The following is a 14,160-nucleotide window of genomic DNA, read 5'->3' as shown; positions in this document are numbered from 1 at the left end:
AGAGTGTCTGTATCATGTGGTAGATGGCAAGGCCATTGTCTATATTCATGGAGGGTTCATTTTATCCTTCAAACCTCAAGTTACTGTCATCAGTAAGTTCAAACAACTGACTGCAAGTGACTTCTAATCATTTACATGTTACAGCTGCATTATATGAATAGGGGATAAATGTGAACACAGCTTCTAATCAATGTCTTCATATACACTTGGGAAATAAATATTTTGGGAAGATATAGCCACCCTGTTCTACAGCACAAAAATGCCTGTCTGAAAGAAAAGTTATGTTTTTCCAAAACAAAACACAGTTCTCTGCTTGTGGTGATGCAGATTGTAGGGAGCTTTGTAGATATCGGGATGTTTTAAAGTAGGCTACAATAATAATTAAGTAATAACATTGTTAGAAAGGTATTCATCCAGACCGTGGCATATTTGTAAGCCAACCTGGAAGCAGATCCTGTTCTCAATCATTCTTACCACCTCACCATTAAAATCTCAACTGGATAAATACATTTAATCTACTGTTCTTTACAGTTGTATATACACACACTGGTAGCCAATACGGCAATGATAATAATAATAATGGATTGCATTTTCATAGCGCTTTTCTATGCACTACATGCTTACTCAAAGCGCTTTACAATGGTCCGAACAGTCAATGCCAGCGGCCTCACTTCCCACATTCACACACCAATGGTGGCAACCACAAGCACGGTGGGGTTCAGTGTCTTGCCCAAGGACACTTGGACATGTGGACAGGAGGAGCCTGGATTCGAACCGCCGACCCACAGATAATTGGACGACCTGCTCTACCTCCTGAACCACAGCTATTGATGATGGCAATACCATCATCAATAGCTCTCTGTCCAAAATCTGTCTGGCGGAATGACTATGTTGAAAATAATAAACCATATACCCACAGTTCTTTCTTTTAAACTAGGTTTACCTAAGGAAGCACCTTCACACTGGAGAACATGGGAAATTGATCATTTAACGAACAAAGAGAACAAGCCCTAATTAAGTATTCTGTATTGTTAGACATGTTTCGATAAAGAATCAGAGCACATCCACATTACAACTTGTAAACACATTAAAACATGCTGGCTATAATTCACATACCTCTGACCTTTGTGTGCAGTGCAGTCACATTCATAAGCTTTGTCATGATGAATTAGAGTTTGCTCTATTCCATTCATAAATTATCAATGCCTTTTTAATATATTTTAAATTATCATTATTGTCTATCATTCCATGAAGAAGACTGGTTGTGGCTACTTATTGCCATAACTTAAACACCATTTACAAATGATGATGATAGTCTATTAGTCTCCCATCTAGATTTAACAGACAGCAAATTAGTTTATCCTGCCAAATCACTGCATTGTTGCCAGAAATAAAACAAAATGATAGCTCTTAGTTATTTTCTGAACAGCATCAGCAATCTTAGCCAGCATTAGCAAATGCCCATCCATACACATTTGCTATGGTAGTGCATAATGTGGTAGTGTATGTCTTGTCTGCAAGCTACAATGATCACAGCAAATCATATCGACTCGACTGGTTTGCTAGCTGTCTCTCAAAAGATTGTTTTTAATACATCAACTGTGCATTAAAAATGACTGAGGCCGGCGCTGACTTGGAACTATGAAACAGCAGCATTCAGCATACGGTAACTTACCTTGGGCTTGTACAGCCACTTTCGAAAGCGATTCATCGTTACCTCGCCACCTTCCTTTGTCACAGCAACCCCTCCTCTTCTACCTGTACTGTGTTTAGCAGCAATACACTGCTAAGCTAACTAGCGTTGCTGCCGTTGGTGGATACTAAAAACGTTGTCCAAAAACGGTATCACTGGTATAAAAAATATATAATAATTAAATAATAATAATAATAAAAAAAATTATAACGTTTTATTTCCATCTTCACCGAATCCGAGGATATCTGACTGCTTGTCTGTCTCTGCCCCAGCCAGCCCGGGCACTTTCTTTCCAAGTCCCCCTCACTGACGATGTGGACACGCAGAGCACGGACGCTTCTCTCTGGGCTGACAGTGGCTCTGCTGCTCCGCTCTGAGTCAGTCTGCTGCTGCTGCTGTCTGCTCTACAGTCTCGGCTCGCTCGCTCCGTTCTGCTCCGCTCTGCTCTGCTCTCTAGGCTAGGATATCTGTCTCTGATGACCGTCACGTTGACAACATTCACCTCCCACTTTTACAGAAAGAAACACCACGTCACTACACGCTACGTCATAATAATGTTGTTGTGGCGAGCAACCACCACCAACAAAGGATTTCTTTTTTTAAACTGTAATTTTCAACATAGATCAAGTAGAGATGAAATAAGGTCCAAAAACAAAAAAGTATATCACAAAAGCTGTCAATTATACCGTAGGTCCGTAGAGATAGTCCAGATAAAGAAGACGTGTGTAGCAGGCCTATAATACAAAAAATACAAACAAAAAGGGACAGTATTGGAGTCTGGCCTGCTACACTTTTGAAAAAGTAGTGATGCGCCATCCTGTGAGAGGGTTATCTATTAGTCCAATAAACAGGCAGTACACTTAAAATTATGGATTCACAAGATCTGGCATTTATTGATTGCCCACAATTATCCCAAATTGAATGGTCATGTGATATACATATGAACAGCAAAGATATATATGAAAGCAAATACGACCTGTTACATCACGAATTCAGATTCGATCATATCAGTCCACAGATTTGGGGGCCCCGCGAAGCGCAGGCCAGAGGGTTAGTCTGTCCTGGAGAATTCTGACGTGTCACTCTGCTCTCAGACGCTATATAGGAATCTCTCTCTCACTGAGTGACCTTGCATGCGCACAGCTCGGCTGCACACTCATAAAAGTAATGGTAACTGCTTAAAGGGTCTACTTTAGTCTTTCCCCCATCAGTAGCCTAGTGTGTGTGTGTGTGTGTGTGTGTGTGTGTGTGTGTGTGTGTGTGTGTGTGTGTGTGTGTGTGTGTGTGTGTTGTGTGTGTGCATGCGTGTGTGCACGTATACACTATAAATCTATAGGCCTATTTGTGGTTTTGGCTCTAGTATTCCCTTTTTGTACACATTTCTTAATTTTTTATCACGTTTTCTTATGACACATGCTTTAAGAAATGCAAACTTACATTTTCTCATGCCAATAAGGCAAGCGGCAAGGCATGCATTTTTGCATGTAATAATTATAATGGTTATACTTCCATTCATAATAATAATAATATTCCTCTACTACTCATGTCTAGGTTTGTGATAGGCCGCTACATCCTCCCCAGTGGAGATGATCTCCCCAGAGTCCCCATAAATTATTTCACCCGTTCCAACCTATGGGCATCATTCAGCTGTTTTTAAATTCAACAAAAGGCAAAGAACCCAAGGGTGCAGAAAGTTCTGCTGCAATGATGGCACCAGTAGAAAATGGCTGACATACAATGAAGAACGCCATGCATTGTTTTTCTGTGTTTGTATGGCCTTTGCAAAGTCCACTGACAGCAGTATATTTATTAGTGGAATGACACATTTGAGGCATGTGCAGCAGCATGCAGAGGAGCATGAGCAGAGCATGGCAGATGATGGCACATAGGAATTGTACAGAAGCGTATTTCTTACAGGTTCCAAAGCCAATATAAAATGTACTGGGTGGCAGGCAGCCTGCTCACAGAGAGCAGGTACAAAAGAGATGCCATGTTTGGAGCGTATAGTGATGGATGTAGTGGATATAGGCAAGAGGTGGCATATAGCTACAAGCAGACAGAGAATGAGGCAGCATAATACTCTTGAAGACAGCTGTATAGATTATGGCAACTTCATAGAGCTCATTCTTCGTCAAATAAGGCCACACTGCCACAGAAAAGGAGAAGACAGAAAAAAGACTTGTCTGGATAGATGTCTCCTATAGTGAATCAACGGTAACGGTGGAACACTTCTATTGGGAGCAGAAACGTTTAGCTGGACAGTGCGAGACAGAAAACGTCATCACTGCGACTGGATGAGTGCAGTACATGTCCAGCCCAGGGCAGTGCCAGTGGAGGATGGATCTGGTGAAGAAGAGGATGAAGTTGAAATAATGAACAAAAGCTGCACTTTCTGCAAAGATTGTCCACTGCTGCAACCAGAACCTCAGGTGGTTCAGCTTGCTAATAGATAACATACCATGTAATTGTCCTTGCATACAAGTTTCTGCTCATGCTGTCCATCAGACAGGTATGCTGTGAACATGCATTTTCAACACTGAAATTCATAAAAGGACATCCTCATCATGACCCTGGGCAATGTCCTGCCTGGACACAGACACTGTGGTCAACAGAGTTGCAGAGAAGAGTGCATGTAGAAGTATAATAACCAGTAAGACGCCCTGAGGCACATGGCAGACTGCTGGGCGAGTGCTGGCGCTTTGGCATGGGGAGTCAGATCAACATATGGAATGAATTCTGTACTGGCCATATATGCAGTGTGTCTTGACTGTACAGGGTTTGATGAGGTCAGAACAACATAATGGAATGTCAGAACAGGAAGGACGGGTGGGGTAGGATCAACATATGGAATGTCAGAACAGGTCAGCTTCATATATGGAGATCTAAACATACTCCAGGTTTAGGTGATAAGTTATCACCTTTTTAGGTGATACCTTATAACCTAAGAATTAGTCAAGGTGGTATGTGTTATGTTCATTTATTTGATGTGGACATCACAATCACATTGCTCATTGCACAATTTGTATAATGCATTGCTTACAGTGTGTTACAGTGGGTGGTGTCCTTAAGCAGCTGAACCTCCCTCTGGTTCAGATGCGAAACCCCGTGCCTGCAAAACCAAGGGGACCGGCCACCCAACTTCTAGACCAATCAGTGAACGAGGTGAGTGAAAGGACTTGTCGGAAAGTAAAAACAGAGATGTGTCGGGGTCCGTGGTGATAGCTGATCACCGCGGTGACGTAATGTTGTAGTTTTCTAACCCATAGAAAACTACATCGCGGTGATAAGATATCACCTACCTCAAACTGGAATATGAATGCGCCTTAAGGGTTTGAGGTTTGAGGTCAGAGTCAGATGTAGAGTTGCTGGCTGGCTCCATATATGCACATTTAGGTGATGATCCAGTCTTCTCCATTTATGGTTATCCAAGGTTAGATGAGGTCAGTGTCGTGATCTGCATATATGGAGATGGCCATGGTTGCGTGACGTGTCACGAGGCGTGATGTCATGAGGCGTGACCATATATGAAGGCGTAATGTGACAATGTTTTCATAGTAAATGCGACCTACAGTTGCAAATCGCAATAATCATAATGATTATTGTTATCATTAACACATGTTCTCCTACTTGTTTGTAATCTTATGAAGCAGGTATTCAAGGCCATGCAGCATTTTGGATTCAGTGAGTATCTGTATTTAAAATGAACTATATCAGTTATTCTTTGTGTGATGTTCCCATTACAGGAATAAGTTGAATATTTGCAAAACAGTTTAGTAGTAGGCAGCAGCCTGACTGTCACCATGTAAAACAGAACCTTAAAGTATACTGCACTCTTGTGGCCTGAGCTACAGAAACAATTCAACTGGCTCCTAGCCTCCTACAACAATCCATACACTCTTGGATAGATTGACACATTTTATTATAGACAGAAGATAATGCAATGTGATAATTTTACTCAATTGTCTTTTTTCTCTCTCTCTCTCTCTCTCTCTCTCTCTCTCTCTCTCTCTCTCTGGAGATGTTCTCCCTCCTGTTTATGAAGCCTAAAGCAGGGCCATCAAGGACCAGGCAGGCAATACATTTTTCATGTAGTGACTTTAGTATTAAAGGGATATTTCACTTTCAAAAAAGCTTTTGGTCATTTTATCGTCTAGTCTTATGCGAACACCCCAGACAGTTTTTAAGTTGCTTGATTCAGTATGTAGATATCGCCCGGTAGGCCTATTTGATATAAATTTTAGATGCCCCGCCACCTTCCTATACAAACCATTATAACTTCAAACTCCATTTTAACCATGATTGATTCATCAACAACACATACATAATAATACATGAGGTGTGTTTTTGTCATTGTTTTCATTTATTTTTAATAATTGTTTTTGGAAAAGAATGAGGACTCCGACCTGCACAGCCAGGGAGACTAAAGCATATATATATATATATATATATATATATATATATATATATATATATATATACAGTAAATGACTCACGTATTAGAAGGACAGTATAGGCCTATCATTCACCAAAAATGATGGGCGTTTTTGATGAATCACTCATGCATGCAGGTTACAAGGGAGTTTGAAGTTACAATGGACGGGGCAACTTAAAAACTGTCTGTGGTGTTCACTAAGACTGAGTAGATGATAAAATTACAAGTTGTTTTGAAAGTGAAATGTCCATCTTAAGTCTTCTGCCTTATATATCATGAATATATGTGTTCAGATATCTTTAGAACGCATGGTGGTCACGTGTGTGTGTGTGTGTGTGTGTGTGTGTGTGTGTGTGTGTGTGTGTGCGTGTGTGAGGGGGGGGGGGGGGTGCATTTCTGTTTACGCGCGTCCGTTACTTAGTAACAGCTGACACTGTACATGGCAACAGTGAACAGTCCGAGACAGACATTCAATCAAGTAGCTGTAGCTTGTGTTAGCGATTTTTTTGCCAAGACAGGAGTTGTTATCTCGAAGGAAATCTCCACTGTCTCCACGTGAGTGAGTTTTATTACTTATTATTAACGTATTATCTCGGTTTTTATATGTTATTGTTCTTATTTGATTTTGTAATGTTTCCATTCCTAATGTTTATTGTTGTTAGCGTAACAACAATAAACATTAGGCCTACAGGTTTTTTGCTTGGCAAAATGGCATCAAATCATGGATCCCTCGTCAAGGAAGCTACATTGCTGCTTGGACAATTCAGCGCTGGCAAGCAGTGTTTGGATGACTTCTTAGAAGATGCCTCACAGGCCATGAAGGTAGACTAGCCCCATATGTGCCCTCTCCCTACAGAATGAGCGTAGGGAGAGGGCACATATGGGGCTAAAGGTAGACATGAAAATAATAATACCATAAAAACGTGTGTGTGTGTGTGTGTGTGTGTGTGTGTGTGTGTGCGCGCGTGCGCGTGCGTGCGCTTGCATTCGTATGGGCGGGGCTTGTACCGCCAGAGACAAGCCGTCAAGCCCCAGCCAGACAGGAGCGGAAAAAGATTTTGCGCAGCCGACAGTTTCGGTTGCGCGGGCCAGCTTACATCTGACGCTCTCCTCCGCGTCAGATGTAAGCTGCCGACAAGCATAAAAATGAAGTGTGTCACCCGGCGGTAAGAAGGAGAAGGAGATTTTTGATTGATTGATTTAAATATTTATTAACAGTTTGCAGAATTACAATACATTTCAAGCACAAACTCAATACAAAGACTGTTAACTGTGAGTGGACGACGCAATTAAGCATTACACTTGTTTACAACAGGGTCCACATTGTTCAATTCATCAAAACATTAAAGACGTACAAATAGACACTTCTATATAGTTAAAGAACAGAACAGGAATTCATCATAAAACAGTGTTCCCTGACCGGGAATGGAACCCAGGCCGCGGCGGTGAGAGGGCCGAACCCTAACCACAAGACTACCACGGAGAAGGATGATGATGATGATGATGATGATGATGATGAGAAGATATCTCCCTGTATCCCGCGACATGGCTTCACAATTCCCTCCCAGGGGGCGTTTGACTCCGTGAAGAAGAAAACTACAAGTGAATAACCGCCCTGTGGATGGGCTGCAGGCTGCATCTGTTCCATTGGCTAGTGCCTATCACTGCCGGGTGACACACTTGTGTGGCAGCACCCTGAGACCGAGTCTGCTGACTAAACCTACCCGCCTTTGAGCACTCATCGTGGGCATAGATTTGGGCGAAAAAATCTGATCTATAAATGAAATCATGAATGCCATGAATCATGATAAACTAACTATACAGTTAATTCATGATGAAGTCATTATGAAATAATGATGAATTGTGATGAAATAATGCTTAACTAATGCTTAACTAATGTATTAGTTAAGCATTAGTTAATCATTACTTCATGAACCTTATCTGCAAGTGTTACCGACACTTCTATAGGTCTGACTAAGGAAGCCGTGGATATACATGGCTTTGGATATCCGTGGATATCTCGCCCCACAGCGTGGATATCTCGCCCCAAAGCACGGATATCTCGCCCCATGTTTATTTCATGTTTATTTTACCTTATTTCTCATATTAGAACATTTAGAATCAATGTTGTTTGTCAAAGGAGAACATTTAGAACCAGTTTTGTTGTTGTTGGTCAAAAGTATGCATGGATAATGAATGGCTCACCCACTGACTGACTAAACCTTTAGAAATGTTGATGTGGTCTTTTATCCTAGAACGTGGAAGCTGAGGATAAGAGGTTCATACTTTACATTGTCTGTGGCTGTGTTGAGTACAAGAAGTTACTGGATATAGTAATCAATATCTTCTATGCTGAACATGGGAGGTGCATATTCAGAGCTGATCGTTACCAGTTTGTCAGTAAGTGAAATTTTGCTAGAATTGATCACACAAATTCTATTTAGGAATTTCTTATGGTTTTCACCCTGAACAACACTGATATCTGCTTGTTTGTGTTGCTACTTGTTCTTCAGTTATCTGTTACCTTGCCATGTTCATGCGAGATGAACTTGGATTTCCACATTTTAGTAACATTATCAAATCTCTGGACATCAAGAAGATGCACACCGTGAGAAACTGCATTTATTCTGTTTGTACTGTTGCATTGCAAAGAAGCCAGAACTGCATGCCTTATGGTATACTATACACTATCCATATCATGATTCATGATCTGCTACTCTGCCACTCTGACTTTGTTTCCAGTTCCTGACTTTCTTCTTCAATGTCACACACCTAACCACATGGATACGAGGAGAGTGGAGTCAGATCTATGATACTGCCTATGTGGAGAGAAACTGGATTGCACCTTTGCTGAGGTAGGTGGTAGGCCTACAATGACATTTGAAAAAGGTCTGGGACTCTGGGTAGCGGTGGGTAGAGTAGACCTATACCACAGAATGGGATGATGTAAATTGAAGCACACGTCTATCATTGTTGTCCATTAGATGGCGCCCTGAGATAGACGTTCTCTTAGATCAACTTGCTGCCAAGATGTCTCGTGGTGGGGCACAGGTCAAAAAAGATCCCACCAAGAAGACAACAGAGCCACAGGAGTTCTCTCTTACTAAACCTAAACCTCGCTCTCTTCTTGCACCTGAGGCCGTTCCATCACAGAAAAAACACAAACCAGTCAGTTTTGTTTACATTAAAATCATATAGTGTAAAGTGTGATTTTACTGTGTATCTTTCAGATTTTAATTTCTGTTGTCAATAGTTTATAGTGTCACTATAATAGAATAAATTATAGTTTCATAAGAGAATAAATCAGCCTGTTGTTACATTAATTGTATTGTATTGTGGTACGTGTCATAATGCTTTGTGTTTCTTTAGGTGCCAAATAGCACTTACAGGCTTCCAAAGGAGATAAAAGCTGTAGAGGAGATCAAACAAATAAACCGTCAAAAGGCTGAGGTAGTTATCACTTTTTCTTAACACCATCATTATGACTTTCTCTCAACATTTGACAGAATTGATTAATTAAAGTGTCATATAAAGAGTTACACATTTCTGCTGTTTTCTTCCCAAGCAAATGCTCTATGAGGTAAATATCAAACAGTTTAAATGCGCCAATCCACAGAAGTCAGAACACACTAAGGTAGGAACTATTCAGATGCTCAATGTGAAGCTACTGAAGCTATGTAGTAGCTATGATTAGCTATGAAGCTACTACATTTTGGATGTTTTTCATTGCAGCAGATTACTAAATTCCAATCCAATTATTGTATGTAAGCACACGGCACACATATGGTTCTTAGATTTATTTGATCAAGTGTTTTGTATTTTTCTATATGTACAGGACGATGTATTATTTTACATTCAATACATATACATTCAAAATTTTAAATAGAAATATATTCCTGCAACATATAGTATCCAATCCTTTTTTTTAAGATGATGTATAGCTCTATAAACATCAGATGTCCATTAGGCTACATTAAGTTTAATGGAAGAATCATTACTGAATAACATTACGTTTGGTGAACTTAATACAAACCTGAATATTTATTTGTTTTTTTTACTTACTAAAAAAATGCTGGGAGGTTGTATATATCGCAGTATACTGCATATAGCAATACTTTACATTCCTGTGTTGCAGAATGTGATTTCCCAAATTAGGGAAGATTTAGATTCCAAGCTGAAATTCAATTCAACTCATTCCTCTGGAGCTCCAGCCACTCACAAGGTAGAGGTAATTACATTTACTTTCAATATTTCTGTCAATATGTTGACACTAAACAACATGTTTTGTTGAGATTGTGAAATTCAAATCAGTCCGATGTGTATAAGTTTGTACAAATATTGGTAATGTAAATACCAATAATGTATTTATTTCACAGACTACATATTAAATCCATAACCTTTAAATTCAATACATTATTTCAGTGGACTTATATCATTGTTTTACAACAACACCCAAAGGCCAAGTGGCCTTGCCCCTTAAAAAGATCAAATTCCAGGCCTGATCACTATTAAATATTATCACCAAATTCCTTTTTCATGTTTCTCTGGATCCTTCAGACAAACACATGGCAGGTGAAGCTTAACAACACAGCTATCCTGAGAGAAGGAGCGCTTTATAACCGCAAGGTGGAGGTGGAGCTTCAAAGGTGCAGTAACATCCATGTATCACTCTTTGCGGTCTTTTCACTGGCAGTAACCAATCAGTTCTATACACCAAATTTCGTCAACCAAAAATCAACAATCCATAAGAGTTAACAACGCATTGCAACGTGATGTGTTGTGTGTTTGTAGATCTGAAATGTATTTGTTGTGTGTATTAAAAGAATGGAGCGTCTGGTGGAGGGGGAAGGTGAGCCCTCCTCTTTCTTACGGTGGCAGAAGGAGATGCGTGACAGGGACCTCCAGGAGTCCTTTGCCCAGGTTGAGCGCAGGCGCCTGGAGGGACTCATCAGTCATGAGGAGGCAGCCATGGCCCCAACACGCATTATGGAGCACAACCACAAGAACGTGCAGCGTAAAAAGGAAGAGGTTTGTCCATGTAAAGTATGATCAGTGATTCATGATGTATTACCACATTGGCACACCTAAATCTCAGCGATCCTTGGGTTTGTTTTTGTTGTCTTGTAGACTGCTCAGTTGATGCAAAGATATGCTCAGAAGCGGTTGCAAGAAGAAAAGGAAATGAGAGACTTGGTGCAAAAAGTGACAGAAGGACACAAGAATTCAAAGGCAGCCAAAGTGAAGTTGCAGGAGTTCAAGCAACGCATAGGTACCTCACCACATGCAGGACATGATTAATTTGGGTTTGAATTTGTTTATAGCACCCTGATTTGTATTGTATTCTCCTGAACATTTGTCATGGTCACAGTTAAAGAAGTCTCAGAACAAATTCAAGACCTCCTACGCCAGGCCCTCGAGGAAGCGCAGGTAGAGCTAAGCAGAAAGTTTGAGATCATCCATGAGATCCATGCAATGGAATCTGTTCCGTTCATCAGACACAAGTTTCTGGATGACACAGAGGTGAGTGGAGGAAAATAGTATATATCTGCAGTCATAGCTAGAGATGAAGTACTTCTGTGTCACATGGATATGTTAACTACTCTTAAGGCCAAATCACTGTGGTGTCACAAACAATAACAACAACATTAACTTCCGGGTAGACAACTAGCAATGGATAATTGCGGAGAGTTTATAATTATAATGATAATTATAATTAAACATACAGTATGTAATACCAGTAAGACGCCCTGAGGTCACGTGCACGCATCTGCCATATATGAAGATCTCTGTATCTGTCAGTCCTTGTCTATTTTATTTTGACAGCTTGCCTATCGTGACAGGGTTTAACACATGCGCAGTATGACTGTCAGTCCACTACGCGTCCACCATACATGTGCAGTGGGCCACCCTCTACTGGGAAATTTTTGAGGCATTTGATCAAAGTTTAAAGGAACATATTCAAGTTCAAAGCATGAAAGGTAGCCTGTCTGTGTAGGTGCACTCACGTGGCCACACATGTACAGACAAATGCATGTGCATACCAGCCAGGCTGCATTTGGTTCCCATTATGAGCCATTCAATGGAGTGGTGTGAGTGACTACCTGGCTTGTTTCCATAATTATACATACAATTTGTTACCCATTGTCACATGCACAACACACAGCAGTTTGCCTACTGATGCAGTGCTGCTAGCGACAATATTGTCCAAAGGCGAGTCAGGACTTATTATTATACTAAAACATTTAAAAATTATTCATGTGTGTGCTTGTTCCTACTACAACGATTGAACGACTACACTGAACATAGGCGTTGTAGTAGCAACAATGTGATGGAGTCTATATAATTTGTTGTATGACGTATAGAGAAAATTGTTGATCTACAAACTCAAAACACATCTCCAGCAACTCATTTGTGAGCTTCTTTCGGTATTTTGAAAACTAGATATGATGGCTGCTTTGTTGCCTGAAAACCTTGATCCCCATATGTTGGCATGTGCAATATTTGATGCCCAGAGATTTGAATACAATACTTTTTAATTTAGACATTTTGAAAATTTCAGAAAATGTTTTGAAAGACACTTTTGACTATATGCTAGGGACGGCAGGTTGAAATTGGCTAAACCTATTTTTATTAATCTACCCATGAGTATTTTGTCGAATGACTTATAGAAGAAATACCCGATCTACAAGCTCAGAACATGTCTCCAGCAACACAGGAACTTGTAGATCGGCTATTGTTTTGTTTACCATACCCATGTGAGCATGTTGATCCCCGTGTCGTAGACAGCAGGCCATGACTTGTTAGGAGAAATGTCCCTGGCTGAGCTGAAAGAGCGGCTGGCAATCCTTAAGGAAGCAGAACGACATGAGCAGCAGAAGAGACACGAGTGGATTCTGGAGGAGAAACACAACAAGGAGCTGCTTCTGTTGGACCAGTTGGATGCCATTGACCTACACAGGAAAGCATTGAGCCATGCTGCAGCACACAGGTCAGTCTCAGAGAAACATGAAGTGAAATAGACCGTCCACTGCATCCAGAGGTTTGCAGTCTTGTAAACTTTATGGCCTTGACAAATGAACATTTTTGAACATCGCTTATAATTGCAAACTGATACAGCACGCACGCACGCACGCACTCACTCACGCACACGCACACGCACACGCACACGCACACACACACACACACACACACACACACACACACACACACACACACACACACACACACACACACACACACACACACACACACCATGCATCTAAAGATATCTGAACACATATATTCATGATATCAATGACTCTTGGCAGGAAAGAGGAAAAGAAAGAAAGATTGTCTCTGCAGCAGAAGGCAGTGGCTGGGGATGAGAGAGTGCAGGCCCTGCAGACGAAGTTGACTGAGAAACAGCAAGAACGTCAAAGACAAAGGGAGAATGAGAGGAACAAGGTCAAATCCTCTGAGCAGGCGAACGCACATGCTGTCAAAAATTCACAACACAAAAACGTGAGCATCAAAGCACTTTTAAATGTACTGGTAACTGTGTTGTTTTGACTGTAACATATTTAACACGTTTTACTCATATTTTACATCATTGTCAGTGCTAAACAAATCATCACTTATTATACTTTTCTGTGATGATGCCAGAAAACCCTGGAGAAGCAGTGCTGGGAAGACTTGGAGCAAAGGTTGGAGCATCAAGTCCAGAAAGAATCACCCAACTGACAGACATAGACTAAAGCAATAAGCCACAAGAGGGGTGAGGTTACCGGGTATTTTATAATGGCTGAGAGGCAATCAGAACTAACTCAGTTCTATTTTTGCTATCTTCCACCAAGTGCAACACCAGTGATGCTACCTGGATTATCCATGTCTATGTGTTGCATTTCTCCCTCTCCAAAAGAGGACTGAGTTTAGAGACATTTGAATGTTTCGTTTAGTTTGGCCCGCTACTGCTGGCCAAAAACATAGAGATCTCCACTCTACCCCTGAACCACCGCCTCACTTCACACAGGTGTCATTTTATTTTAGCTCTGAATTG

At 40.8% G+C, this 14,160-nt stretch overlaps 2 protein-coding genes across 5 annotated transcripts in view; one reads left to right on the top strand and one right to left on the bottom strand.

Annotated features, from left to right (window-relative positions):
• zfyve28 (zinc finger, FYVE domain containing 28) overlaps nt 1-2,156 on the bottom strand; it is a 31,217-nt gene extending 29,061 nt beyond the window's left edge. For all 4 annotated transcript variants that reach the window (XR_014570806.1, XM_083791190.1, XM_083791191.1 and 1 more), the window contains exon 1: nt 1,676-2,156. Coding sequence is in view for 3 of the 4 variants with exons in the window: in XM_083791190.1 (XP_083647316.1) it covers nt 1,676-1,711 (36 nt within the window). In the remaining variant the exon portion in view is untranslated. The remainder of the gene's footprint in view (nt 1-1,675) is intronic.
• Nucleotides 2,157-8,497: 6,341 nt separating this feature from the next.
• Nucleotides 8,498-13,889, top strand: cfap99 (cilia and flagella associated protein 99). Its single transcript, XM_083791603.1, has 14 exons — nt 8,498-8,525; nt 8,639-8,733; nt 8,868-8,980; nt 9,110-9,293; nt 9,495-9,575; nt 9,691-9,759; nt 10,261-10,347; nt 10,683-10,771; nt 10,949-11,153; nt 11,253-11,394; nt 11,494-11,645; nt 12,908-13,113; nt 13,433-13,625; nt 13,767-13,889. The coding sequence occupies exons 2-14, from the start codon at nt 8,656-8,658 to the stop codon at nt 13,842-13,844; spliced, it is 1,677 nt and encodes a 558-aa protein (XP_083647729.1). The 5' UTR covers nt 8,498-8,525; nt 8,639-8,655; the 3' UTR covers nt 13,845-13,889.
• The last annotated feature ends 271 nt before the right edge of the window (nt 13,890-14,160 follow it).

This window comes from Protomyctophum parallelum, assembly GCF_964188405.1.
Source record: "Protomyctophum parallelum genome assembly, chromosome: 20".
NCBI classification, from domain to species: domain Eukaryota; kingdom Metazoa; phylum Chordata; class Actinopteri; order Myctophiformes; family Myctophidae; genus Protomyctophum; species Protomyctophum parallelum.
Note: the sequence above shows the minus strand (reverse complement) of the source record. Positions and strands in the feature narration are given on the sequence as shown.

Bases quoted from the DNA above. Each gene is read 5' to 3' on its own strand.
- cfap99 (XM_083791603.1), top strand. From the start codon at position 8,656: ATGTTCATGCGAGATGAACTTGGATTTCCACATTTTAGTAACATTATC. The intron at 10,348-10,682 runs GTAGAGGTAATT...TGGATCCTTCAG, and splicing joins GAGCTCCAGCCACTCACAAG to ACAAACACATGGCAGGTGAA. The intron at 11,395-11,493 runs GTACCTCACCAC...TCATGGTCACAG, and splicing joins GGAGTTCAAGCAACGCATAG to TTAAAGAAGTCTCAGAACAA.